Source organism: Chelon labrosus, assembly GCF_963514085.1.
Source record: "Chelon labrosus genome assembly, chromosome: 4".
In the NCBI taxonomy this organism is placed as follows: domain Eukaryota; kingdom Metazoa; phylum Chordata; class Actinopteri; order Mugiliformes; family Mugilidae; genus Chelon; species Chelon labrosus.
Window position 1 is genome coordinate 12,209,652 of NC_140340.1, and position 24,215 is coordinate 12,233,866.

At 42.1% G+C, this 24,215-nt stretch overlaps 4 protein-coding genes across 6 annotated transcripts; 2 read left to right on the forward strand and 2 right to left on the reverse strand.

Annotated features, from left to right (window-relative positions):
• Positions 1-2,905: 2,905 nt before the first annotated feature.
• Positions 2,906-13,307, forward strand: ddi2 (DNA-damage inducible protein 2). 2 transcript variants are annotated; one of them, XM_084543745.1, is made up of 11 exons: positions 2,906-3,155; positions 3,312-3,485; positions 5,229-5,358; positions 5,624-5,923; positions 6,017-6,143; positions 7,212-7,339; positions 7,947-8,075; positions 8,306-8,409; positions 8,518-8,710; positions 10,359-10,407; positions 10,700-10,799. In XM_084543745.1, exons 1-10 carry the CDS (start codon positions 3,054-3,056, stop codon positions 10,367-10,369), a joined length of 1,398 nt encoding a protein of 465 aa, XP_084399871.1. In that variant the 5' UTR covers positions 2,906-3,053; the 3' UTR covers positions 10,370-10,407; positions 10,700-10,799. The 2 variants fall into 2 exon arrangements, with proteins under 2 accessions (XP_084399871.1, XP_084399870.1); XM_084543744.1 differs by lacking the exons at positions 2,906-3,155; positions 3,312-3,485; positions 5,229-5,358; ... (3 more) ...; positions 7,947-8,075; positions 8,306-8,409 and having other exon boundaries at positions 8,521-8,710; positions 10,700-13,307.
• Positions 13,308-13,487: 180 nt separating this feature from the next.
• Positions 13,488-18,586, forward strand: LOC311486618 (rho guanine nucleotide exchange factor 19). The gene is made up of 12 exons (XM_084542532.1): positions 13,488-13,784; positions 13,860-14,006; positions 14,084-14,154; positions 14,254-14,552; positions 15,893-16,053; positions 16,129-16,281; positions 16,360-16,489; positions 16,569-16,643; positions 17,420-17,512; positions 17,607-17,755; positions 17,953-18,117; positions 18,203-18,586. Exons 1-12 carry the CDS (start codon positions 13,597-13,599, stop codon positions 18,246-18,248), a joined length of 1,677 nt encoding a protein of 558 aa, XP_084398658.1. The 5' UTR covers positions 13,488-13,596; the 3' UTR covers positions 18,249-18,586.
• A 133-nt stretch (positions 18,587-18,719) lies between these two features.
• Positions 18,720-22,396, reverse strand: cplane2 (ciliogenesis and planar polarity effector 2). The gene is made up of 5 exons (XM_084542533.1): positions 21,500-22,396; positions 19,864-20,016; positions 19,566-19,690; positions 19,305-19,444; positions 18,720-19,207 (listed from the first exon to the last, which is right to left on the reverse strand). Exons 1-5 carry the CDS (start codon positions 21,612-21,614, stop codon positions 18,985-18,987), a joined length of 756 nt encoding a protein of 251 aa, XP_084398659.1. The 5' UTR covers positions 21,615-22,396; the 3' UTR covers positions 18,720-18,984.
• Positions 22,192-23,972, reverse strand: LOC311486620 (heat shock protein beta-7-like; the record flags this gene model as incomplete). 2 transcript variants are annotated; one of them, XM_084542534.1, is made up of 4 exons in its annotated part: positions 22,981-23,972; positions 22,772-22,905; positions 22,407-22,532; positions 22,192-22,305 (listed from the first exon to the last, which is right to left on the reverse strand). In XM_084542534.1, the coding sequence occupies exons 1-4, from the start codon at positions 22,994-22,996 to the stop codon at positions 22,300-22,302; spliced, it is 282 nt and encodes a 93-aa protein (XP_084398660.1). In that variant the 5' UTR covers positions 22,997-23,972. The 2 variants fall into 2 exon arrangements, with proteins under 2 accessions (XP_084398660.1, XP_084398661.1); XM_084542535.1 differs by lacking the exon at positions 22,192-22,305 and having other exon boundaries at positions 22,398-22,532; positions 23,043-23,972.
• Between the last annotated feature and the right edge of the window lie 243 nt (positions 23,973-24,215).

Here is a 24,215-nt window from a genome sequence, read left to right on the forward strand (position 1 = left end):
TGACGATACTGATGGTAAATTTTGACATCCAGGTCTTGATTCAAAACTGTCGATGTTCTCTCATCTGTTAACTATCTACCTTTTATCTAACTGCTAATACCACTTTGCAACATTTCTCCTGTTTTCTCAACTAGACCACAGGGACCTTTGCAATTTTCTTGGTAAGCTTTTTGTGCAGACACACACCTTACACAGTGCTGCCCACTGTTTCGATTGACCATTGACATGAGATTTTCTTCTTTGTTCTAGCTACAACGTCACCACCAGCTACCCCAAGGAATATAGCCCTTTGTGTTTGTGGAGTACTCCTTTTCTGTAAGTTTTGATCACCTTTAATTGTTAAAAGTTTGTCTGCATGCGCCATGTTTTACCTTCTTCTGGATAAGCACCTGATGACAGTACCAAGTGGTAAATCTGTCTATTGTCTGTAAAGCTTCCATTACATACAGTCCCTGACAAAAGTCTTGTCACTTATCCATTTTGTAGAAACAACAGTTTATAACCTGACTTTTAATTAATCCATTGGTTTTAGAAATGGCTCATATGAAAGCTAAAACCCTCCCAAATTATGTTTGATATACTAAAATAAATTTGCTTCACTGAAGAAAGATTGATCATTTAATGAACACAGAAAGGTCAGATTTTGGCAAGACAAAAGTTTTGTCGCCTACAGAAAGTAATGTGAAAATTGAACAAATCATTTACTTCAAATACAAAAATATGATGCATAACATCAGTGAATTAAGTACTGGTGCTGTGAGATCCATATTTAATATCTTGTATGACTTCCATGAGCTTGAAGGACTGCATCCATGCGGTTCGACAATGATTCATACAATTTATTGATGAAGTCATCAGGAATAGCAAAGAAAGCAGTCTTACATGCCTCCCAGAGTTCATCAAGATGCTTTGGTTTCGTCTTCCATGCTTCCTCTTTCATTCTTCCCCAGACATGCTCAATGATGTTCATGTCTGGTGACTGGGCTGGCCAGTCCTGGAGCACCTTGATCTTCTTTGCCTTGAGGAACTTTGATGTAGAGATGGAAGTATGCGATGTTTGGTGCCAAACCAAACTGCCATGGTAGAATCAGTGCCCAGAAACCAGCACTAAACCAAAGGCAATTAAAAAAACGTGTGGCATTTGCCAAGGCCCACAGCCTGCTAAAAGGATGGACGCTGGAAAAGTGGCAGAAGGTGGATTTCTCAGATGAATCTTCGGTTGAATTACATCACAGCCGCCGCAGATATTGCAGGAGACCTACTGGAGCTCGCATGGATCCGAGATTCACCCAGAAAACAGTTAAATTTGGTGGCGGAAAAATCATGGTCTGGGGTTGCATCCAGTATGGGCGTGTGCAAGAGATTTGCAGGGTGGAAGGCAATATCAATAGCGTAAAATATCAAGAAGTATTAGCTACCTCTTACATTCCCAACCATAAAAGGGGTCAACTTTTGCAGCAGGATGGTGCTCCATCGCATACTTCCATCTCTACATCAAAGTTCCTCAAGGCAAAGAAGATCAAGGTGCTCCAGGACTGGCCAGCCCAGTCACCAGACATGAACATCATTGAGCATGTCTGGGGAAGAATGAAAGAGGAAGCATGGAAGACGAAACCAAAGCATCTTGATGAACTCTGGGAGGCATGTAAGACTGCTTTCTTTGCTATTCCTGATGACTTCATCAATAAATTGTATGAATCATTGTCGAACCGCATGGATGCAGTCCTTCAAGCTCATGGAAGTCATACAAGATATTAAATATGGATCTCACAGCACCAGTACTTAATTCACTGATGTTATGCATCATATTTTTGTATTTGAAGTAAATGATTTGTTCAATTTTCACATTACTTTCTGTAGGCGACAAAACTTTTGTCTTGCCAAAATCTGACCTTTCTGTGTTCATTAAATGATCAATCTTTCTTCAGTGAAGCAAATTTATTTTAGTATATCAAACATAATTTGGGAGGGTTTTAGCTTTCATATGAGCCATTTCTAAAACCAATGGATTAATTAAAAGTCAGGTTATAAACTGTTGTTTCTACAAAATGGATAAGTGACAAGACTTTTGTCAGGGACTGTACAGTTAACTTTTCGCAAATATGGCCTTTTTGCTGCTAACCCAGCTTGTTTCTACTACGCCAGCCTCCCTCTTCTTGCTTTTCTGACTGATGGCCATAACGCTCTTTGAAATGCTCACAGTCAGGTGAGATGTGTTTCGCTCGTTGTCATTGATGCAGTCATCTTAAATACTGATCTCTTGATTTTTGGTGTAGCGCTAGCCGCTGCATGTCTGGCTGTGTATTGTTACAGAAAAAGACAAAACAGAGGGAGAAACCAGCAGCAATCAAGGTAACTGCAATACATTTTTATTCATCTGTATATGTGATGTTATTCATATAAATATACGTGTATAATTTGTAAAACTTTTTAAATAACCATTTGTATCCTCAGAGAACAATAAGGATGATGCTGAATTGGATGATGGTGACCCTCCTGCTACACGTGACCATGGGGCTTGAGCCATAAACCATGAGACTCTGATGAGTTTGTCAATAAGACAGGAGGCTGCGGAACATCAAGAGCAGGACCACCAGACTGAGGAACAGCTTCTTCCCGGAGCCTGTGAGACTACTGTGAACGCTGGAGGATCCCTGTTCACATATATTGCCCCATTCTGAAACCCTTAAATCTGTACCTGTATTATATAAAATTATTTTGGACTTATTTAATTTGTAAATAATGTGTAAATAAATTGTAGACTTTCATGTCCACACGCAAGAGGGAGATGTGGGACGAGTTTGATTGTTTGCTTTTATTTTAACATGCCAAAAAACAACTCAGCAATAACCTAAGAGAATATGTGCTCCTTTATACACATAAGTAATATTAATAATAACAATAATGCTGATGATGCTGAAAACTGCTTTTACTTATTTTAAGTTGCCCCATCCCGAATGTGACGTCTTTTTAATGAATCCAGTAGGTGGCGGTAATGGGACACTAGTTTGAAGTGTTAGAAGAAGAAATTAGTCACGACTGCAAATTCTGTAATGCGACATGTCGAAAAACAAACCGACTGCTATACGGCAGTACTGAGCAATACTTGTTTTGTTGTTGTTAAAACAGAAACTGTCACATCAGTCTTCTTCCCAGTAAGTACAAAGTAGTCTTCGTCTTTCGGTGCAGTATTAGTTTCGCTTTTGACGTTATTTCTAGTAAAATACGTCTTTAAGTTGGGGCCAAAAAATCCAAATATTCAGTGGGGGGTTTCCTCTGTGAGAAACTAACCTAACCGCATTCTGGTACAGCGGGTTTGTCCAGTGATCCTGCCCCGAAAAGAAGCGATGCTGGTCACCGTTTTCTGCGCGCCGAGGGATCGTCCAGAAACCACCTTCGCCCTCGATGTGTCCCCAGAGCTGGAGCTGAGAGACTTTTTAGCACTTTGTGAACTGGAATCAGGAATCCCAGCAGGGGAAATTCAGGCAAGACCCGAGCTAAATGTGGCCAGGCTGCTAACGTAGCTAATAGCTAACTTAGTTAGCTGACTTGCTAGCATGATTCGGGGTTCTGCTGTTTTGACGGGTGGGGTGTTGCGAAACCTTGTGTTATCAACAGCGGAGTAAATTTCCACGTTGTGGCACCAACTTTAGTGACGATTTCAAACGTTTTGTGCTGCTTTAAAGTCAGCCAAAAGGCAAACCAGCGAAGCTAACTGTTGTGACACTACTGCTGGAGATAATCCTGGGAACTCGAGATAAAAGGAAACGTTATCTTGACACAAAGGGTTGGACAAAAAATAATCGTTGAGCCACCCCAGCAAACTTAAGACAGTGTGAACTGTGAGGGGTTGCAGGGGTTGTAATGGGTTGCATTAATGGCATAACTGAAAATATACTGGAGCTGTTGGAGTTTTAGTCCAAAAAATAGTAATAGTACACAGTGGAGGTCATATTTGGTGTGGCCTTTTAAAGCCTTTAATTATGACTCACTTGTGTTAATGACAAATAACTAAACCCATCAAACTACTTTAGGAGCATTTTATATTGTCCTGGAACAAATAGTACGCAATATTCAAGTTAAATCTTCTAATTCACTCTCTAAGATTTAAGGGTTGGGCACAATTATGTGATTAACTGAATACCTTTGGCTAACGTTTGAAGAAGTCCCTCTGTAAATTTAGACAGCCGTCGTGAATCGTTTCTGTACACTATGTAGACCCAACAACTGAGAGAAAAATATTTAGCTGCCGGGTAATACTGTCCCTGATAAAAAGCCTTCAAATAGACCTCATCAGTTCGTATTTGGTTTAGTCTGTTAGCATGGGCACGCTGGAAACAGAAAGTAAAGATGATATTGCATCAGTCAAATAGATTGATGTTTATCTGCCTCTGATAGTAGTAACTTTCTGAGGCTCAACCCAGTGAAGCTATATTATACACCATCCAGGCATAACACAATGAATTTATTTGATCTATAATATATTGTAAAGTGGAAAAAAAAAAAAAGCACATGCCACATCAGGAATATGCACTGATTAGGCATAACATTATGACCACTGACAAGAAAATTAAACAACATTGACCATCTTTTGGCAATACAGTGTTCTGCTGGGAAACTTTTGGACCTGACATTCATATGGATGTTTCTTAGACATGTACCACCCACCTAGACCAGACCAGGCACCCCCACCCCATAGCAATGACACTCCTTGATGGCAGCAGCCATCCCCAGCAGGAGGCAGCCTGATACAGACACACACACAAAAATAGGAACAACTCAAAAAAACACGAAAAACAGCACAAGGTGTTGACCTGGCCTCCAAATTCTCTATATTATAAACTGATCAAGTATCTGTGGGATGATCCACAGAGGCCCCTCCCCTCAACCCATAAGACCCAAAGGCCCCCCACTAACAACATCCTGTTGCCAGACACCACAGGACACCCTCAGAAGGTCCATGTCCATTCTCTGATGAGTCACAACTGTTTTTGAGGCGCAAGGCAGACCTACACAATATTAGGAAGTTGGTTTTAATGATAAGCCTGATGGGTGTATATTTATATAAATATGTGTCATTTGTTTTTCTGGAAACATGCATTTACAACAGGAAGTGAAACATAATTATTGCAGCATTTTAAGGTGCATGTGTGATAATGCCCTGTGAGCAAGAAGTTGTGAATCTTCGGCATGTTGATTATTTGTAATTGTATATATTCTGCATCCAGATCACATACGTAGAACAGCCCCTAAAAGACCTGACTCGTGCCTTGGGGACCTATGGTGTTAAGGATGGAGATGTGGTGGTTCTCCGACAAGCTGATAGACGGCCACCACCAACTCAGCCAGCCTTCCCAGGTAACACAGATTTGGTGAAATTATATAAAACACTAAAGAGACAATGGTAGAGGATGTTCAGTTAGCAAGGCATTTTTTTGTTTGTTTTTTTTAATCTTGGGTGGACTTGAATTAGATACGTCTAATAAATAAGAAGAAAGTGACTGCAGTTTTGAGGTAACCGTACTGAAAACAAGTGAATGCTGATGTCTTATCAATGTGGAAAGACAGACTTTGGTGCCTGCAACATGCTAACCTCTCAACCTTCATCCTCTGTGCTGCTTAGGTCTGCCCCATATTGACTTTCGCTCCATCACAGTCCCGGGCACCTCTTCTTCAACCAGTCAACGTGGTGCCATAATCCCGCCGCAACAGGCTCCACGGCCACAGCAACAGCCACAACAGCCACCGCCGCCGCCAAGCGCCGCGCAGCCTTCTACGCCAACGGCCTTCCATGGCTCCTCTCCTCAGGGGCTGGACGACCCCGCCTTACTTCAGCAGATGCTATTATCGAATCCGCACGAGCTGTCTCTCCTCAAGGAGAGAAACCCACCACTTGCTGAGGCCCTGCTGAGCGGAGACTTGGGTGAACAAAGACAGTCATCATTGATATGTGCCACAAGTTGTGTTCGTGGTCTGTTCATTTTGAAATAACGTTAGTGTAACTATACGTCCTCAGAGCGTTTCACCAAAGTGCTGCTGGAGCAACAGCAGGATCGAGCCAAGAGGGAGCAAGAGAGGATCAGACTTCTGACTGCTGATCCATTTGATTTGGAAGCTCAAGCAAAGATTGAAGAAGACATCAGGTTTGACTATTCAGCATCTTGATACTGTTATGGACATGCTGTGAGACACTTTAACAAGTGCTCATGGAGAGGAAGAAGCTGTCTAAGACTTGGCTGCATTTTACGAAATGAGATTAAAATGATGCTGTTTGCAATCAGTGCAAGGCTGTGATTTTATTCAAGCCTTGTTCTGCTTTTATTGCCTTGACTGTTGCGGCCTGCCATAGTTCCATAACAAATTGGAAATAGTTTTACACGTCTCGGTTAACCTGGCGGTGTTGTGTTGAAAATTAAACTTAACTTTTTAGTTGTGTCGAGTTTGTTTACATCACTGCTGCTACAGCCACTACGTGAGCATATTTCATCCAGACTGTTCTGGCAAATAATAAAACAATTAGTTTGGGGCTGAAAACTCTATAAGACTACCTTTTTCCACACAGAAAGCCGATCAGGAGTTGCGAAAAAATTAGACCAATAAGCAGAATTGACACTGGCTTTGATTAAAAACGAATCATTTCCCATCCCTACTGTTGTGTCAGAGTTTATCACTTCGCGGCACATATGATATTTCTTATCTTCACCCCAGCAAAGCTCTAATGTCACATGCCAATTACATGTTGTGGTCCAATGTTTTGTATAGTCGTAGTGTTTGGTACTTTCATTGATTTGACTGTAATCTGGAAGTAAATCAGGAATGTAATCCCAAATTCAGAAAGGCTCGCTTCCTTTTTTTCTTATCAGTTAAATTTGGCTCTTCTAATGAGACACACCCCAACACGCTCTATGGCCAGCTTGTAATCTGCTAGCTGTCTGGTCTATTTTCTCTATGTACCACAAGGGAATCTGCCAAAAACAAAAACATGCCATTAGATTCTTCAGAAGTGGGCATCCTGTGCATTTGTGAGGTTTCTTTTCAGCTCTGTGGAGAGCAGAATCACTTGTTGACTGCCACAGAGAAATGTACGTCTGGTGTTCTCTCCAAAACTGACGAATCACTGCATTTCAGCCTCCTGTCTACATACGGGGTAAGAACGGAAAGCATCTTGTTAACTACATAATCTCTTACTGTTGGATTTGTGCATTTTTCAGGCAACACAATGTGGAAGAAAACATGACCATTGCAATGGAGGAGGCCCCAGAAAGCTTTGGGCAGGTGGTTATGCTGTACATTAACTGCAAAGTCAATGGCCACCCTGTGAAAGCTTTTGTTGACTCAGGTAATGAGCTTTATATCCTGATACCTGCAGTAGCTACATTATTTTTGGGATGGAACAGGATTTTTCTTTCTTTTCTGTTTGTATTGGGAGTTATCAGCACTCTGTGTTGTTCTCTGTATCAGAAACAGTCAGATGTGAACAAATATTATCTGATAGTATTCGATGATCTTCTATATTTCTTCCACCCCACAATTGGACCATACGTTTCTTAGTTTTTGCTTAATTTACTGTTATATCGCATGTGTCTGTATGAGTATCAGAGTATCAACATCCAGCTTTTCTTCTTCTAAACGCCCCTAAGTAGCTGCTGTCAGTTAAAAGCTGAGCCGTGCATGTTCACAGTGAAAGGGAGACATCCTCACCAAATCCTGTACAAACTCCCCACTCATTGATTTTAGTCTAGTGCATGAGTGATTTCACTCAGCTAATGACAATGACAATTTACAAGAATTGTCTGATTCAACCGATATCTGGAAGAGGGATAACGTCACCCCTTAGCACAGGCGTGATTCTCATTGTACATCATGAACAGAGCATATACTGCTACATAGCGTTGTATTCCTTTCGTTATTGTCCTTATTCATCACCTGATGTTCCTTGTTTATAGGAGCCCAGATGACCATCATGAGCCAAGCGTGTGCAGAGCGCTGTAACATTATGCGACTGGTGGACCGCCGCTGGGCGGGCATCGCCAAAGGAGTGGGCACCCAGAAGATCATTGGCAGAGTTCATTTGGGTTTGTGTCCAGATTTTTCAAGTATGAGTAACGCTGTACTTTCCTAAAGCAAACCTGGCCTAGTTAATGTACGTTGTTTGCCATGCTTTTATAAAATGTTGTCCAAGAATGTCTGACTCTGGATAGGTAGAATAATATTTAAAAACACAATCTATTCCTTCCATCTACACTGACATTTCTGCATGACTTTTCAGTGTATATGAAATGTTGTTGTCTTTTGCACCTTCCAGCTCAGGTACAGATAGAGGGGGACTTCCTTCCTTGTTCTTTCTCCATCTTGGAGGACCAGCCAATGGACATGCTGCTGGGCCTGGACATGCTGAAGAGACACCAGGTGTGAGCTCCGTTCATTTGGGAACAGTGTGTGGTACAGTTTTGGGTTAACTTAATAATATTGAGGTTCCTTTCTCTGCTCACTTTATTTGTGCTGTTTTTCTGGCAGTGTTCAATCGACCTGAAGAAGAACACGCTGCTAATAGGCACTACAGGCACTGAAACTCGCTTTCTGTCTGAGGCGGAGCTGCCGGAGTGCGCCCGACTGGCATACGGAGCAGAAGGACGCGAAGACGCCCGTCCTGATGAGATGGCTGACAGAGAACTGGCAGAGGCACTTCAGAGGTCCATACAGGAAAGCGGTGAGAAACTGTCTCTGCACTTGAGCACTTGATATTTGCATGTGCCACTTAAAGCTTCTTAAACTCAACCCCATATATGCCATCATCTGAACTTTCAGTCACATGATCGCTTCATGTCATCACCTCGGCAAATTAAATGTGCTCTAAGATAAGAAGAGGTATTTAGAGGTTAAAGCATATTTTGAAAAAGAAGTGAAATTAGATCTTGGTTAAGCTTTTTTGGCTTAAAGGGAAACGTTCACGATTTGAAGCGCTATTTCTTTATGGTGGCTTTTAATGTCACTGCTGTAAAGGTCGTCACCTTTACTACCCATTTTGGGGGTAGTCTTTGTTCCCAATGTTTATAACCACTTAGTCAGACAGAGGTTGGAGAAACGACGTCACTGAAGGGAAACATCCGTACGAATCAACAATACGGAGACTGTTTCATAGCAGTGAGTTCACTTTGGCCTGTTTAATTTGTCAGATGGATCTCCAGAGAAGTGTAAGAACGGCACTTGAAGCCACCTACACAGAAAAACCGAAAAAACATGTAGCGTAGGTGGTTATTTGTATGAAGCAGATTATTACTAAGGCCATAGAAACAGTTGATCATGACAGCAATAGCATTTAGCAAAAGTAAAATAAATAGAAGGATGTTTTGGGTCTTCTCAAACTTAAAGAAATTGTCACAGTTAGTGAGATGAATTACTGTGACTTTATAATTAAAACATCTGGTAGTTGTGAAGCTAAATGTGAAAGATCAAGAGGAGTCATTTCAGTATGACAGAACAAACTCTTGGTGTTTTCAAACTAAAGACTTAACACTATGGAAGTTACATAAAGTAATATCAGGACATGTTTCATTTGTGAGTCATGGAGCTTTCTAATGATTATACATTATATATGATCAGAATAATTTATACAGTCAACCGAGCAACACAGGAAATTTAATATTGCTTTGGATCTTTGGATGGTTTTAACATCCTTGTGATGCATTGTCTTTATCAGGTATTTATGTAGGTGGATTATTAGGTAGCTTGTTAAATGGATCACATTCACCAGATTATGAGCTATGATAAATAATGATACTGCAATACAGACTTCTCTCTTCTTCTTGGGTTTAAAGTAAGTCACGATCTGTGTAACATTCAGGACGGTCTAAACATAATCGTTCAAGTGTTTCCCTTTAATGCTTTCAAGGCTTCCATTTTTATTTGTGCAACTCCCACACATTTTTTTTTTTTTTTTTTTTTTTTTCTGTCCAGTCATGTCCGGCTGCACATTGCAAACGGAATTCAAATATAATGCAGCATTAGAGCTACAATGGATCCAGGCAGCAGTGTTGTCCAGCCAGGCAATCCTCCACCAGAGAAGGGGCAATTAAATCAGCGGACGGTTTAAACGTCTTTTGGTCTTGGATAAATTCTGTTTAGAAAGTTAGGATTTTGATCAAATGCTCTTTTCGACCTCATTAAGGCCCTCTGAGGTTTAGTGATTACGCTGTGACTTCTTTGCCAGGACTTGGACACAAGTTGTTTTTAGATGCCACTTTTCACATCTGTGCGTGTGAAAAGGCCTGTAGGTTGGTGCATGCCCTGTGTGTGACTGCTAACTTTCTCCGTCCCTTTGCATGATGTGTGTGGTGTGTGCCCTAACCCCTGAGCAGGACAGCACTGATGCATTTGGAGACAGCTGGAGAGGGCCCTACCAACCAGGTACTGCAAATTCACAACTCCATTGCCAGTGCTAAGTCCATTGCTATGTATTTCTTTTATTTTTTGCTGTTGTTTTGCTGCTGGGTTGTTTAATTCATGTTGTATTTTTGTTTTAATTGTTATTTATGTATTTATTCTGAATACATACAGCTATCACAATTGATTTGTTAAATAGTTTTGTTTATTCTGACGCAATTAAATGCACAGTATTCAAAGTAAGAGTCGCAGATGAGGGTCGCACACCTTCCAGTTGTTTAATTCCTAATTGTGTTTTTTTTTCTTCTTACAATAGACACTGCAGATGGACAAACTACCTCATCGCAGCACCCACCATTTACATTACCCAGAACCTTAGACCAAATGTCCACCTCCCCTTCCCAAAGCCCTTCCCCTGGTCAACCCCAGAACCCGACTCTGGATCGCACTCAGTCTGCCCCAGCCACATTGGAGCAGGTCCCAGCCACATTGGAGCAGGCCCCAGCACTAGGACAGTGCCAGGGCCAACCTGGTGTCCAGGAGCTTCCTCTGCATTTGTCCCCTGCAGAGGATGCAGCTCCTGCACCCGACCACCTCCACCCTGACCCTCTGCCTCTCCATAGCAACTCCACAGTGCCCCCTGTACCGTGTCCCTCATCAGATGTCCTTCATACGTGTACCCCTCCTGCAGATATGACCCAGGATCCAGGGGATGATTTACGACCTGGATCCGCAGAGGGGGTTTCTGAATCTAACGAGGAGGTGAACAGCTCCACGCTCCCTCAACCAGAGGAACTTTCCCCCGTCCATCCCATGGAGCAGGAGGCAACTGAGTCTAATACAGCTGATACCACAGAATTCTGTCCAAGTGCTCCCAGCCCACCTGAATCGGTTGAAATGGAGTCTCCCACTGCCTCCCACGGTGTGGTGTCCCCTGACAGGGACCAGCCTGATGGAGAGCGCTGCTCCAGCTCTGACAGCATCCCCTCACTGGCGGCTGCTCTGATGGAGCTCCATGAACTGCTGGTATCCAGCAACCGTGCTCAATCCCAAAACCGCAGCACCTCCTGCTCCCCCTCACATCCATTTAACCAGGACACAGACAAAACGTCCCCCGAGCCGTGCACCCCAACACCCGAAAACACACATCCCACCCCCTCTACTGCCATTACAGCCGGTGCAGAACCATGCGATGCCAAAGCCAACTATGCTGCTGCTGTGTCCGATGAGGAACCATCTAAGTGTCTTGTGCCTGACTTTTCTGGCCGGGATGAGCATCTGGGCCAAGATGCAGCAGAGACTATGGAGGGACAAGCACCACCCCAGTGTCCAGATGGCTCCGGGGAGAGGAGGGCAGATGGAGCAGGGCAAGACGAGGCCAGTAACATCAGCATTTCTCAGCCTGAGCCAGAGGTTCCTCCTGATCCTGCAGGGGACATCGAGGTCAGGGAGCCTCCTGAGGGACAGCATGGGAGAGGGGTTGCAGATGGACAAGCCTCTGGCACCAACACCCCAGACACTCTTGGCCTCCAGACTGAGCACACTTTCCTGAGCCCTTTATCAATGGCAGTGGGCTCACCGGAGGACGTTTCAAGCACGTTGTCCTCTGGTCCTCCTCTTGCTCAGGCCCCCCCGCCTTCACCTCCAGCCCCTCTTCTCCCGTCTCCACATCCCTTTATTGAGCAGTTTCCAGCTGAGGACATCCAGAGAATCCAGGCAGCAGGCTTTTCTGCCAGGGAGGCTGCAGAGGCACTGGAACAAGCCCATGGGGTTGTGGAGCTAGCTCTGCTGTCACTACTAGCCCGCACTATCACTGTGCCCACCTAGACTCATGACCAATCATACGAGTCCCCCCCCCCAGCCTCCCAATTTAGCATCTGTCTTATTTATACCTTGTTACTGATCCGGATGTCTCAGTCCCTTTTTAACAGGGAGCACGTAAACGCCACAGGGAAACGCTGTCTCTTGGTTTGTCTTACAGTATATCCAAGAACAAACTGGTAAAACTTTTTCTGGCTATAACAGATATGTGAGGTGTGTTTGCATGCAGATGTTTCGGGTGTCCACCGATTTCATTGGTTTTTAGAGATTTTGGTATCATAGATTAATTCTCTTCTTCTTTTGTCGTCCAACATTGAGATATTATTAAATGCCCAATGTGTGACTGAACCGTTAAATAGTGTTATAATTTCCCCTCGGAAAGGTCATTAAAAAAAATAATAATAAAAAATTGACCATCATCAACAAAAGCAAAAAATTACTCAACTCAAATATGAATATTGGAAGCAATTTGCTGATTTTTATTTCCTCCACTTCTACTAACAAGCCAGAACCCAGTGATGGAAAACTGGCATTGTGGGAACTAAAAAAAAAAAAATAAAATAAAAAAATGGGTCGATCATTTTTGATCAAGTTTACAAATGATTTTCACAGATGTGTGGAAGCCCCTAAAATCAGTTATTACTTTAAATATCAAGCGTGTTTGTTGAAGTATGATCATTGATGGCATTTTCTTTTTTCTTCTTTTTTTTTTTTTGATGATTCAGTATGTCTATTACAGAAGGTATCTTGTACTGTACGTATCACTCTCCGCAGTTTGAAAGCTTCGCCATGTGTAGATGACAAATCTGTTTTTAGCTCCTGTTCGGAAAGTCCTTCATTCAGTGTCAAATCACCAGAGTGTGTGTGCGCGCGCGCGTGTGTGTGTGTGTGTGTGTGTGTGTGTGTCATCCATTCTCATTTTGTAATCTTTTAGAACATGGCCATTCACTGCTGTCGAGCGTCTTTGTCAGTACGTCACATATATCAAGGATTTTAATGGCTTTGTTCGAGTCATTTACCAACAATGTTCAGGCAGATTGAATTATTTACTTTTATCTTGTATGGAATTTTAAATTGCAAATAAAAAAATGGAACTAGTATTTGTACAACTTGTGTGAGACGTAAGTCATTTTTCAAACAGAAATGCCAAGCATGCAGTGTCACCTGTCTCTCCTCCTGGTGTGGCCTGTGTGATGGGGGGAAAAAAATCACACCTGCTTCCTGTTTTTGTGATTGCTTCGCGTCTTAAAGATCAGACTGCATGGCACTCGTTTAGTCCGAGTGGCTTTGAGGCCAAGGATGAGGACACGGTCGAAACACGGTCGAAAATAAGTCTCAGCAGCAGCAGCAGCAGCAGCCGTGTTTGACGGAACAGCTTTGCACTAAAACGTCATGGCTCAGTCTGACTGCAGAGAAGAGAACGCCGACCCACATTCCTGCTTTGGAAACGGCGGTCTGACGGATCATTTGGCATCACAAATGCCAACCGTGGAGATGAGAGTGTGTTCAGGTTTTACCCCCGAGTACGCTGGAGGCCTTAATGAGAGCAGTGACTCCTTGAACCAGCTTGAGGAGTGCAGGTAACAACCAAAGCATGTACAGCTAGAATTGTTGAGCCTTTTTTGTGAATATAAAACGTATTTTTCCTGTCCTAGTCCCCCCATAGATATGTCTTCAGCTCTCCGGTCGGTGGCGCAAAACAGCATGTGGGATCTGACGAAGATTCTCTCACCAGTGCCCAACCTGTTCTCTTCACTCCAGGAAGGAAACTTAAGTTTGCCAGATGATGGAAATAATGAAAGGTAAGGGGGGCTATAAATATTAATACGTCAGGTGAAGCTATGCAGGTAACTTAATGTGGCCTTCTGATTAAAACCAGGGAAGCGGATTCAGCTGAGGAGGAAATGCTGAGCGTGTCGTTTAACTTCCAGTCTAAGTACATTCATATTTGTAAGTTTGCTTTTCCCACCACCCGGGGCATCATGAGTCACCGGAAAGTTTTCTTGCAATGCAAAACTTCCTGCCCTTCATTGTCCTTTTGCTTTGCAGTCCCACTGTATCAGGACTACTGTCTGCAGGCTGTGAAAGACGATCTGCACAGACTCAAAGAGAGTTTTGTGTCTGAACTGATAACTCCCCAGAAACTGCAGAGCCTGCAGTCCCGTCTTAATGCCTCCTGCCATTTTGAGACCACGTCGCCTCAGCTAAGCCTTCCTGAAGCCAACCTTTCCTCCCCTCCCCCTCAGCCCATTAGGGTGACTCCCTGTACGCTCTGGCAAGACCTGGATGAGGTAAAGGCGTCTGGCCTGCTCAGCAGCTTGACAACCAGAGAGATGCGCCTTCAGGAGGTGTGTTTAAAAAAAACAAAAAAAAAAAACAAAAAAACAACAAAGAAAAGCTCTTACATTTCATGCTGCACCCATTTGACTTGAGTAACATTAGAACAGCAAAATCACAATTAATTGATCAAGACTGGTCCTGGAATTTCAGCTGCTCTCAGACTCATGTTTCACAAGCTGCGTTTAGCATGTTGTTGTGCAGTTGCCTGATATTATTTCAAGCATCTTTGCATTTTATACGCTAAAGTTTCTTCTTGGTCACAGGCCGCTCGAAGTACAGATTTTAGGCTGTACATGTAATAAAGAGTAAGTCTGGTGTTATGTCAGCAAATCCCATGAAAGACCGGTTATCTGCTCAGTCTGGCACACTGAGCCTCTGCATCCATTCAGTTTCCTTAAATGTTGGCTACTGCATCAAAAAGACTGAAATAATGCACATTACGCATTTTGAACGTCTGTTTTTATTGCATTGTGTAATACCACCACTCTGATCACAACCAAATTCAGTCTGCAGCAATATAATTAGTTCAATGTACAGACAGAGTCATAAAGGGTTATCTTCAAGGCAACAAGGGGTCCTACCACAGACCCAACTCACTGTCAGGTCTAGGATTACGTGAAGGGACAGAAGAAAGGGAGGGGCCTCTGGGATCTAGTGAATTTGGTGGCCAGGTCAACACCTTGTGCAGTTTTTTCTTTTTTTTGTAGTTAAACTGTGTTTGTGTGTGACTGTGTCAGGCTGCATCCTGCTGGGGATGGCTGCTGATCAAGGAGTGTCATTGCTATGGGGTGGGGGTGCCTGGTCTGGTCTAGGTGGGTGCTACATGTCTAAGTAACATCCACATGAATGCCAGGTCCAAAAGTTTCCCAGCAGAACCTTGTATTGTCACAGATGGTCAACGTTTTTACTTCTCAAATGATACATGAGGGGATAGATCATTAGTTTGTAGGACCCATGTTTTTTGTTTTGTTTTTCATGAGATTTGCTGAATATTGTCCAGTTTACATGATTTTATTTTGCTGCACCTGGATTATTGTAACAGCCTTTTTACCTGTCTGAACAATAAATCAGTCTCTCCACTTCTGACTGTACTAACTCCAGGCTTTTAACCAGATCCAGCAAAAGGGATCATATCGCTGATCTTTTAGCAGATCTCCTCTGGCTCCCAGTGTGTTTTAGAACTGATCTTTAGATTATTTAAAACTCCTCATGGCTGTGCTTCAAGTTATATCCCTGACCTTTTTAACACCATACAGGCTGGCATTAAGATCCTGGGGTAAATCAGGCCAGCAGACTCTGTGATCTCCTTTAAATCTCTACTTAAAATTTACCCTTTCTTCCCCTGAAGTCCATGTTTGAGCTGATCGGCTCTGAAGCGTCCTACCTGAGGAGCCTCGGAGTGGCCGTCAATCATTTCTACGCATCAAAGGCGCTGAGCAGGACTCTGTCTCAAATGGAGCATCACATTTTGTTTTCCAACATCCGGCACGTGATGGCAGCCAGCGAGAGGTGAGAGCTACGCACGCAGTGCCTCTTCCTATTTCCAAACCTCACACTAATTCGGGGCCCCCGTCTCTTTTCTAGGTTTCTTATGGATCTGGAAGTTCGCCTGGGAGAGAGTGTGTTCGTATCTCAGGTTGGCGACATCGTGCTGCAGCACTGCCCAGATTTTCACAGCCTCTATGTGCCGTATGTGACCAACATGATGTACCAAGAGGCGCTTGTCAACCAGCAGATGTAAGATGTCTGTTCTCTTTATTACCAGTTCTGCTCCCAGCACCAACAGCTTCTCACATCACCTCTTCCCTTTTCAAGGCAGCAGAACAGAGACTTTCTGTATTCACTTAAGAAGCTTGAGAGTGACCCCGCGTGTCAAAGGCAGTCCCTCAAGTCCTTCCTCGTCCTTCCCTTCCAGAGGATCACTCGTATTAAACTTCTGATGGAGGTAAACATCTGATTTGAATGGCACGCATCCAGGTACGTACTCGGCTAGAGTGTCTGTTGGCTGTTTTCTTTCATTTCAGAGCATCCTGAAACTGACTGAGCCAGACTCTGAGTCACTATCTAATCTCAACAAAGCAATAGAAGCCATTCACGAGGTAACGGTCCGTACTTTCATGCTGAGACAGAAAAGAAAAGAAGCACTTTCATTTTCCGCTTCTTTATACTCCTTTTCATTACATTACACAAAAGCAAAATTAGCTTTATAAACTTAGATGACTCATTAGTTTGCAGTTTCAGAGTGATGCACATAAATCAAAGCATCCAGCTTCACTGGTCCTCCGTAGAAACGCATTGTATAAAGGTTTAATGGCTGCGTATAAATAGGGGATTCTACATTAAAGTGCCAAATTTCTTTTAAGTTTATGAGTATAGAAATGAACAAACTGCGTGGCAAATAGTTGTACTTTGACAAATGCCAATGAAATCATCATGAAGTCATGTTACAGGAAAGTCCCGTGTAGTTAGTGACTCCCTGCAGCCTTGAAATCGACACCAGCAAATGCTTTGTGTCTTTTCCCGGAGATGATCTTTCAGGTTTTTGTTTCAGCTGCATTGTCTATTTTTGTTGTTGTTGTGAGGGACTTTTTGCCTTCAGCATGTGAACTATAGCTCAGACAGACTGAGATTAGGGGAACAGTTTCCTTCATCACAAACTAACTGAACAACCTATGATCAAAGCTAAGACTTAGCACTTTATTGTATCTGTTATTTGGTTTGGAGTTAAATGTGATCACAATAAAATAAGCTACACATTAAATCATTGATAATCCAGTGATGTATTATGACTATTGTATAGAATGACTGACGATTGTGTTTTTAACTAAAACCTGAGTACTACTTCCTTCATCTATCACTTATTTATTTTGATTAGATAGTGACCGATTGTGACAAGGGCGTCCGAAAAATGAAACAAATTGAGGAGCTCGTCTGCCTGGAAATGCTGATGGATTTTGGCAAAGTCAAGGTGTCGATTACTTTTTACTTTTCAATACAAACTTTAGCATTCACGTATTTAACCAGGCATTACATTCTAACAGATTGCCTTTTTCTGCACCCAGTCAGTTCCTCTGGTCGTCAGCGGGCGCTTTCTGGTGCACCAGGGACCCATGAAACAGCCGACTGTGCAGTCTGCTTACAACTCCAGAATGTCATTCGTCAGCGTCTACCTCCACCTCTTCAATGATCTTTTGATCATCTCCTCGAAAAAGTATTTGATGTGCACTCAATATTTTTTTTCAACACATTAAAAGTAAAGCTAATATGTTTCTTCTGCTGACTGACCGTTGGCAAAATGGTATATTTAGACTAGTGTGAAACGAAACAAACCAGTAGATGTATATGTCATATCTGCCACTTTGGAAATGGCCTGGATTGTGGTTTTTATATTTTTGTCCGTTAATTCAGGGATCAGCGGTTCATCGTGCTGGATCACGCTGAATTCCCTGCACATGTGACCACCGAGCACCTGAAGACTGAAGTCCTGGGTTTGCCACCAGACTCCTTTCTGCTACATCTTTCTCAAAGCCAAACGGGCCATCCGACGGCCGTGATACTTGTGGCACACACAAGGTGAGACCGACCATGATCTGGAAGTTCTCTGATAACAACGTGGCAGCCGGTTGCGCGTCTAAATCTTTCGCTTTTTGAATTGCAGGTCAGACAAAGACGTGTGGATGAATGTGCTGTCGTCTAAATGGTGAAGGGTACACGGTTCTGCAACTTAGTTTTTTAAAGCTCAAGCTGAGCTCTTTTCATTTATTTTTTATTTTTTTTGCACACTTTGATGATTGAAATCATTATCTTGTTCAGGGTTATCTTCACTTCAGTTTGCACTTCATTCCTGATAAATGTGCAACAGAATATGGGTTCCAAGATGCACCAACTGAGAGGACACTTTATTATTGGGAATAGAGTTTTATTCTTGTTTTAAAATGATAGCTTCTTTTAAGCAATGTGCCTATTTGTTTCTGATTATTTAAAAAAAAATAAAATAAAAATACAATAAGAATAAAGACTGTTACAAGATAACTTGACAAAATGATGATCTATTGTGTGAAATAATAATGTAGTGTAGTAATGCGACCTCACAAGTATCTGTGATTTCAGACAATAGCAAACCAGTGCAAAAACATGGAAGGAGTAGGGCCTCTCAGTGTTGATGGATGGCTGTTAATACAGTTAATGGACCTGAGGATTTATTTTTCTTTGTAGATTATATATAAATACAAATACTTAACATTATTATTAGAATACATTCATCAGGACTAGAAGCCACGCAGCAAAGGCACTCAAACATTTTCACCTCCTGTTCATCATCCTCAATGTCATGACATTTCAGAATAAAATTCAACCTTTAGGAGTCTTTATTAGCGCAGTAACTGCAGCCTCTTCCCACAGAACTCGATTGACCACAGCTTTCTCCATAAAAGTTCATTGTTAAAGAAGAGTAACGGCCTCCTGCTGTGCGTGGTGGCTGGCTGATCCGGCCGTAACACAGTCCTGGTGCCACAGGTTCTCTGCGAGGCAGTTGAGGAGGGGGGCTACGTCACCCAGCCCGTCACTGACCTCCCCACCCGTACGCAGCACCGGCAAGCTCCACGTCTCCTGGAAGTCCCTCACATCTCTCTCGGCCACATCACAGTGCATGAAGAGGTCAAATCTGAAGGAAGGAAGTGTTGAGGACAAATGCTGATCTCTTTAAAGGATCACTGCACAAATGCATAATAGAGAATGTGTAGGTAAAGACAAAAGGATACTTGGTGCCAACCACCATTTTCACCACACGACCAACAGAGGGTCCAGTCCATTTAGAAATTTGATTTGAAAGGTCATCAAAGGACGTCCTGTCAGTGAAGGAGAACAGGAAGAGGACAGCGTCAACCTGCTCCTTACAGGACTGGAAGACAGAGCGGAGTAAATGAAAGGGTGAGTGGTGGTGTCATGGATTTACTATGAGTTTAGTTAAAGATTAGTTCTTAACTTGTATGATGTGTTTTGTGAAAATACTTGACACGTACTGGAAGTAAATGGTCAAACCGACGTAAGGCGTTCTCTCCACAGTCCCACAGCTGCAGACGGAAGAAAAGCACTCTGCCGCTTTCTTTGAGCTTCACTGGCCAATACACCATTGTTGTCTCAATACCTTGAACAGAAATATATATACTTTTTTAATTTTAGCCATTTTATAATTCAGATTTTTTTTTTTAAATGGTACTAACAACTTCAAAAGTAATATTCAAATGACATACTGAACTCCCTCGCTCTTTTTTTTAAGTCGGCTCCAGAAGAGAAACCCTAACAGAACGGTTGACCTACCTGTGGTTTCATGGTGCATGCTGGGTATGTTCAGACCAGCCAGACGTGCAGCGAGGGCAGTTTTCCCGACTCCGCTCTTGCCAGACATGAAGATCTTGTAATGAACTGTGTCCACAGCCACGTGTGGAGGCATTACTGGAGACTCTAAGAGGCCTGTAAAACAAGTTTAACGGGAAACTTAAAAAAATAAATAAATACTGCTTATCTTATTCCTTCACAGAAACAGAAAAGATGAGTCAGTCTTCCTGCTTGGAGCAGAATAACATCAAACTTTTTCACAAATATAAGTTAGTGCATCAATAAGTTTTACTATCAGCTTCAAAACAATGTCAGGACAGAGATCACGGTGTCATGTTTTAGCTTTTAATTCTGAATACAGCACTGGTTTGTATTACAGATGACAGTGTGGAAATAGCAGCCAAGTAGTTGTCTCCTGTAGAAGTCCTGAATTATTTAATATGTCAAGAGCACATCGGCCTATGAGATCTATATCTAACACTGAAGAATTACTGAAATTATATTATTTTTTTTATATATAATTGCCAAATACAACTTTTGCATAAATGATTTAAAACAGCAGTTAAATCCACATTTAAAAAAAATAAAAATAATTAAAAATGCAGCTCTTCTTTTTCCCCTGCAGCATTTCAATGTGTCTTTTATCTTATGTCCTCTTGTTTTGTCATTGCTTCACTTTTTCTTTATACATCCTGACACTTGAGTCACAATGCAGTGTTTGATAGGTTTTATCTTGTGTGTCTGTGAAGGTTCTCAGTCATCCAGGTCATGGTATATCCAAAAAAAGGTTCAAAAAAGGCAACTGGACTTGTAGATTTTTAGAGAAGACGTTTCACCACTCATCTGAGTAGCTTCTTCAGTTCTAGGGGACTGGTGGGAAGTCTGAGGTTTTAATAGGAACTCCTCCTGAAAAAACTTGCTTGTTATGCTGATAACCAGAAACTGGTGCAGCTAATTTCCATTAACGCCTGGGTACTTACCTGTTGTTGAGGGGGGACTGTTTTTGTCCCTGTCCTCTTCCCTATGAATGGTTCTCTAACGACTCTTGTCCGTCTGAGGCTCCAGTGTCAAGGTGTGAATGAGACTGAAACTGTATTGTAAATAGATGGCAGATTAAATCTCAGTCCACCTCCTCTGTTTAGTGAAGGTTTTTCCAGTCTGACATAGATGGCTTCCTTTACTCCTCTTTCAAACCATCGGTCTTCTCTGGCCAAGATTTGGACGTTGTTATCTTCAAAGGAGTGTCCTTTGTCCTTCAGGTGTAGGTGGACCGCTGAATCGTTTCCTTATGAGCTGGCTCTCCTGTGCTGGTACATGCGTTTATGGCTGGGTTGTTTAGTTTCCCCACTATTTATTCAATGTGTTCCCGCTCACTTCATGGGCATCTCTTTATAATTATATCAGCTATTTCTCATGAGGCACTGAGAGTATAAAAGAAAATTAATGTTTTTGATTTACTCTTTGATTTATTCTTAGACATATCAACTTGAAAACAATATCTGCAGTATTTTCAAAGACATTCAACATAATGTACCAAGTGAATTATGTTAAGGTGCTTCTGCAAAATGATCAAGCTAATTATAAATTAGCTTAAAATAACCAGTTCAATTGGCATTACCGAAGTTCTTGCGTCTCTTCTTATGTAGGATTTTGCTGAAATATTCTTTGCTGTCTTTACATCGATGCCAGTCAGCTACTAGGATTGATCCCGGAGGAGGAGGAACTTGTGCCATGTTAGTTATGAAGCGAGCATCACACGGAGCAGTCGGGTTCTTGTAGAAAGAGAAGGCAGCTTTTAAAATAATTGTGAGTACCAAAGTGTTACACACAGTCTTATCTTATACCATAAAACCTAACAATATAAGCGTAAATAGCTGCTGCCGGTCAGCGAGGAGCGTTGCAGTAAATTGATGAAACAACTTCCGTAAACTAAAACGTCCCTTGACAACCGCTACCGTCACTTCCGTTAGGTTGGGGTGTTGCCTTCAGGTTCTTTCCAAAAACTCTTCATTAATATTTTTTTTATTGTGCTCACCTTCTATTTTCTTTAATAAAATGACAAATAAAGCAGTACGTTCACTTTAAATATTGGGAGATGCAGTAAAAATACTAGTAATGATTCGACTATTCCATTTTCAACCGTCTACTAAATTTATTACAACATTTACTATGAACTATTATTTACAAGTTCTTGAGTTGTCTTTTTCTCTTTGAATAGAAACAGTACATCAAGGGAAACAAGAGTATCATTGAAATTAATCTTTTTTAAAAAAAATAGGCTTTTCGATGTTGCTTGAATGAAAAACAATGAAATTATATGCAAATATTTCCGAGTCCTTGAATGGTGCATTAAGTGATTCCATCGCCCACCGCTAGAGGCCGCCAAACGCCAGGGTTTTACTCTCTAGTTACTTGATGTCACATCTGAAGAAATACAAGAAAACAATAAAGGCAGATAAATTAAACTTGGGCTCAATATGATTAAGCTGAAATGTCAAATGCAGCAACATTTGAGACTAAAATACCCTGTGAGCTCTGACAGTCAGGATCCCACCGACGTCCATGGACATGGTGACAGATACGGGGTCCAGATCTGATGGCAGTTTGCATTGGTGGGAAAAAGTATTTGTGACTATGCCATCTTCACCCAGCTGCATAATAAAAAGAATGAAATTAGCAATGGATACCGTTTACAGTTGCAGTAATCAAAACCTAAAAAAAATCTCCAAAATTCTGTATGCTGCAAGAAAAAATAGGTTAAATATATATATATATATTTTTTTTTAATGTAGCACATAGTCCAGTTCACATTCTAACTTTAAATTCAGAAGCAGTTTCCCTGCAGATTGTAAAAAAATAAAAACATTTTCTGTCTCCCTGGGTGGCTCACCTTCTCAGCGTGGACCTCTATCAGGTTGTTGGAGGTTGTGACGATAACATCCTCTGGAGAAAATTCACCAACATCAACTGTGAACTGGAAAATGTCGCCAATGACCTGGATCTTCCCCGTAGGATGTGAATGACCTGAAACAGCCATTTATAAGCAACAAGATAAAAAATACTAAACAAAAAACATTAGAATTATTTTTTAACACTTACTATTTCGACTTTCCATTAATCAGGTAAAATATTTGCTGTCTACGGTGAATCGGTCAGCTGACCTGCAAATTTGTGTTCTCTGGATCCTGAATCTTCAGAGGAACTACTTTGTACTTTCTCCATACGGGCTCAGGAAATGGTTTGTCTGTGTGTGTGTGTAATCAAATAATTTCTCTCTAGTCTGTGTTAAAACTCTCACCACATATGAGTCTTTTATAGGCTCGTGGGAAATCATGGATGCCACTGTGTGTGGGTGTGGTAGTTGTTTGGTGCCCCGGGTGATTCAGCTGAACTGGAACATGACACTCATTGTAGACATTTAATGTGTCAAACTTTTGTCAAGGGGTCCTCCATTTTTTTTGTAGCCGCACCCTGAGTGGAAGCATGTGAGTCTTGGTGTTTGTGTGTGAGGAAGGGCGCGGAGATGTTTCTGCGTGAAGGAATAGGCTATAATTACAAGAAGTCATAGGGTTGCAAGCAGTCAAATCTCAAATTTAAGTAGGAAATGTCTCATTATAAAACAGGAAGTAATGGTGATTTCTGAGGGTGTGTGAGGAGGATTCATGGCAAACACTCCACCAAAGAAATTCCAGTGAAAACCGTGGAGATGGGGCAGTTCAACATGGCCGAGTGACAGTGACGTGATGGAGCACAGTTGTGTGTAGGTGTGACATTCTGCTCCACGTTGGTAAAGTCACGGAGGCTGATCAACTCCATCTGGATGACAGCCACCGGCAAACAAGCTCTGTGAGGCTATACTGTTAATTGCAAAGAAAACAAAGCTCGTATCCAAGATTTCCTGTAAATTTTCAGCTGTGTCAGTCTATGTTCACATAGACTCTTTAGGGTTTTAAGTGTAATATGGCACTGGCTGTCATTCACTATAAACATCCTATTTGCTTCATACTTGCTCGACTGATGGGAATGTCATTATTTTGAAGCCGTTTGGTCCTAAAATTGGACAGTGTTTTGACTTGGTGACGGCACTAAAGGTTAAGTCCTGTGATTCATTGAGACATTTTAACCCTAAATCCACAGGCATCAACCATCTCATGCGGCGGAAAGACAAGTTAGCGATCACCAAAAACTCCCAGGAATCATTGCCCGGGTAACACGAGTGTCTGTACCGGGTTTCATGTGAATACATTCAGTCGGCTGTTGGGATATTTGAGTCTGGACCAAAGTAGACCTGCAAACCGACCGCCACCGCCGTCTCTGTAGCCGGGCTTAGAGCG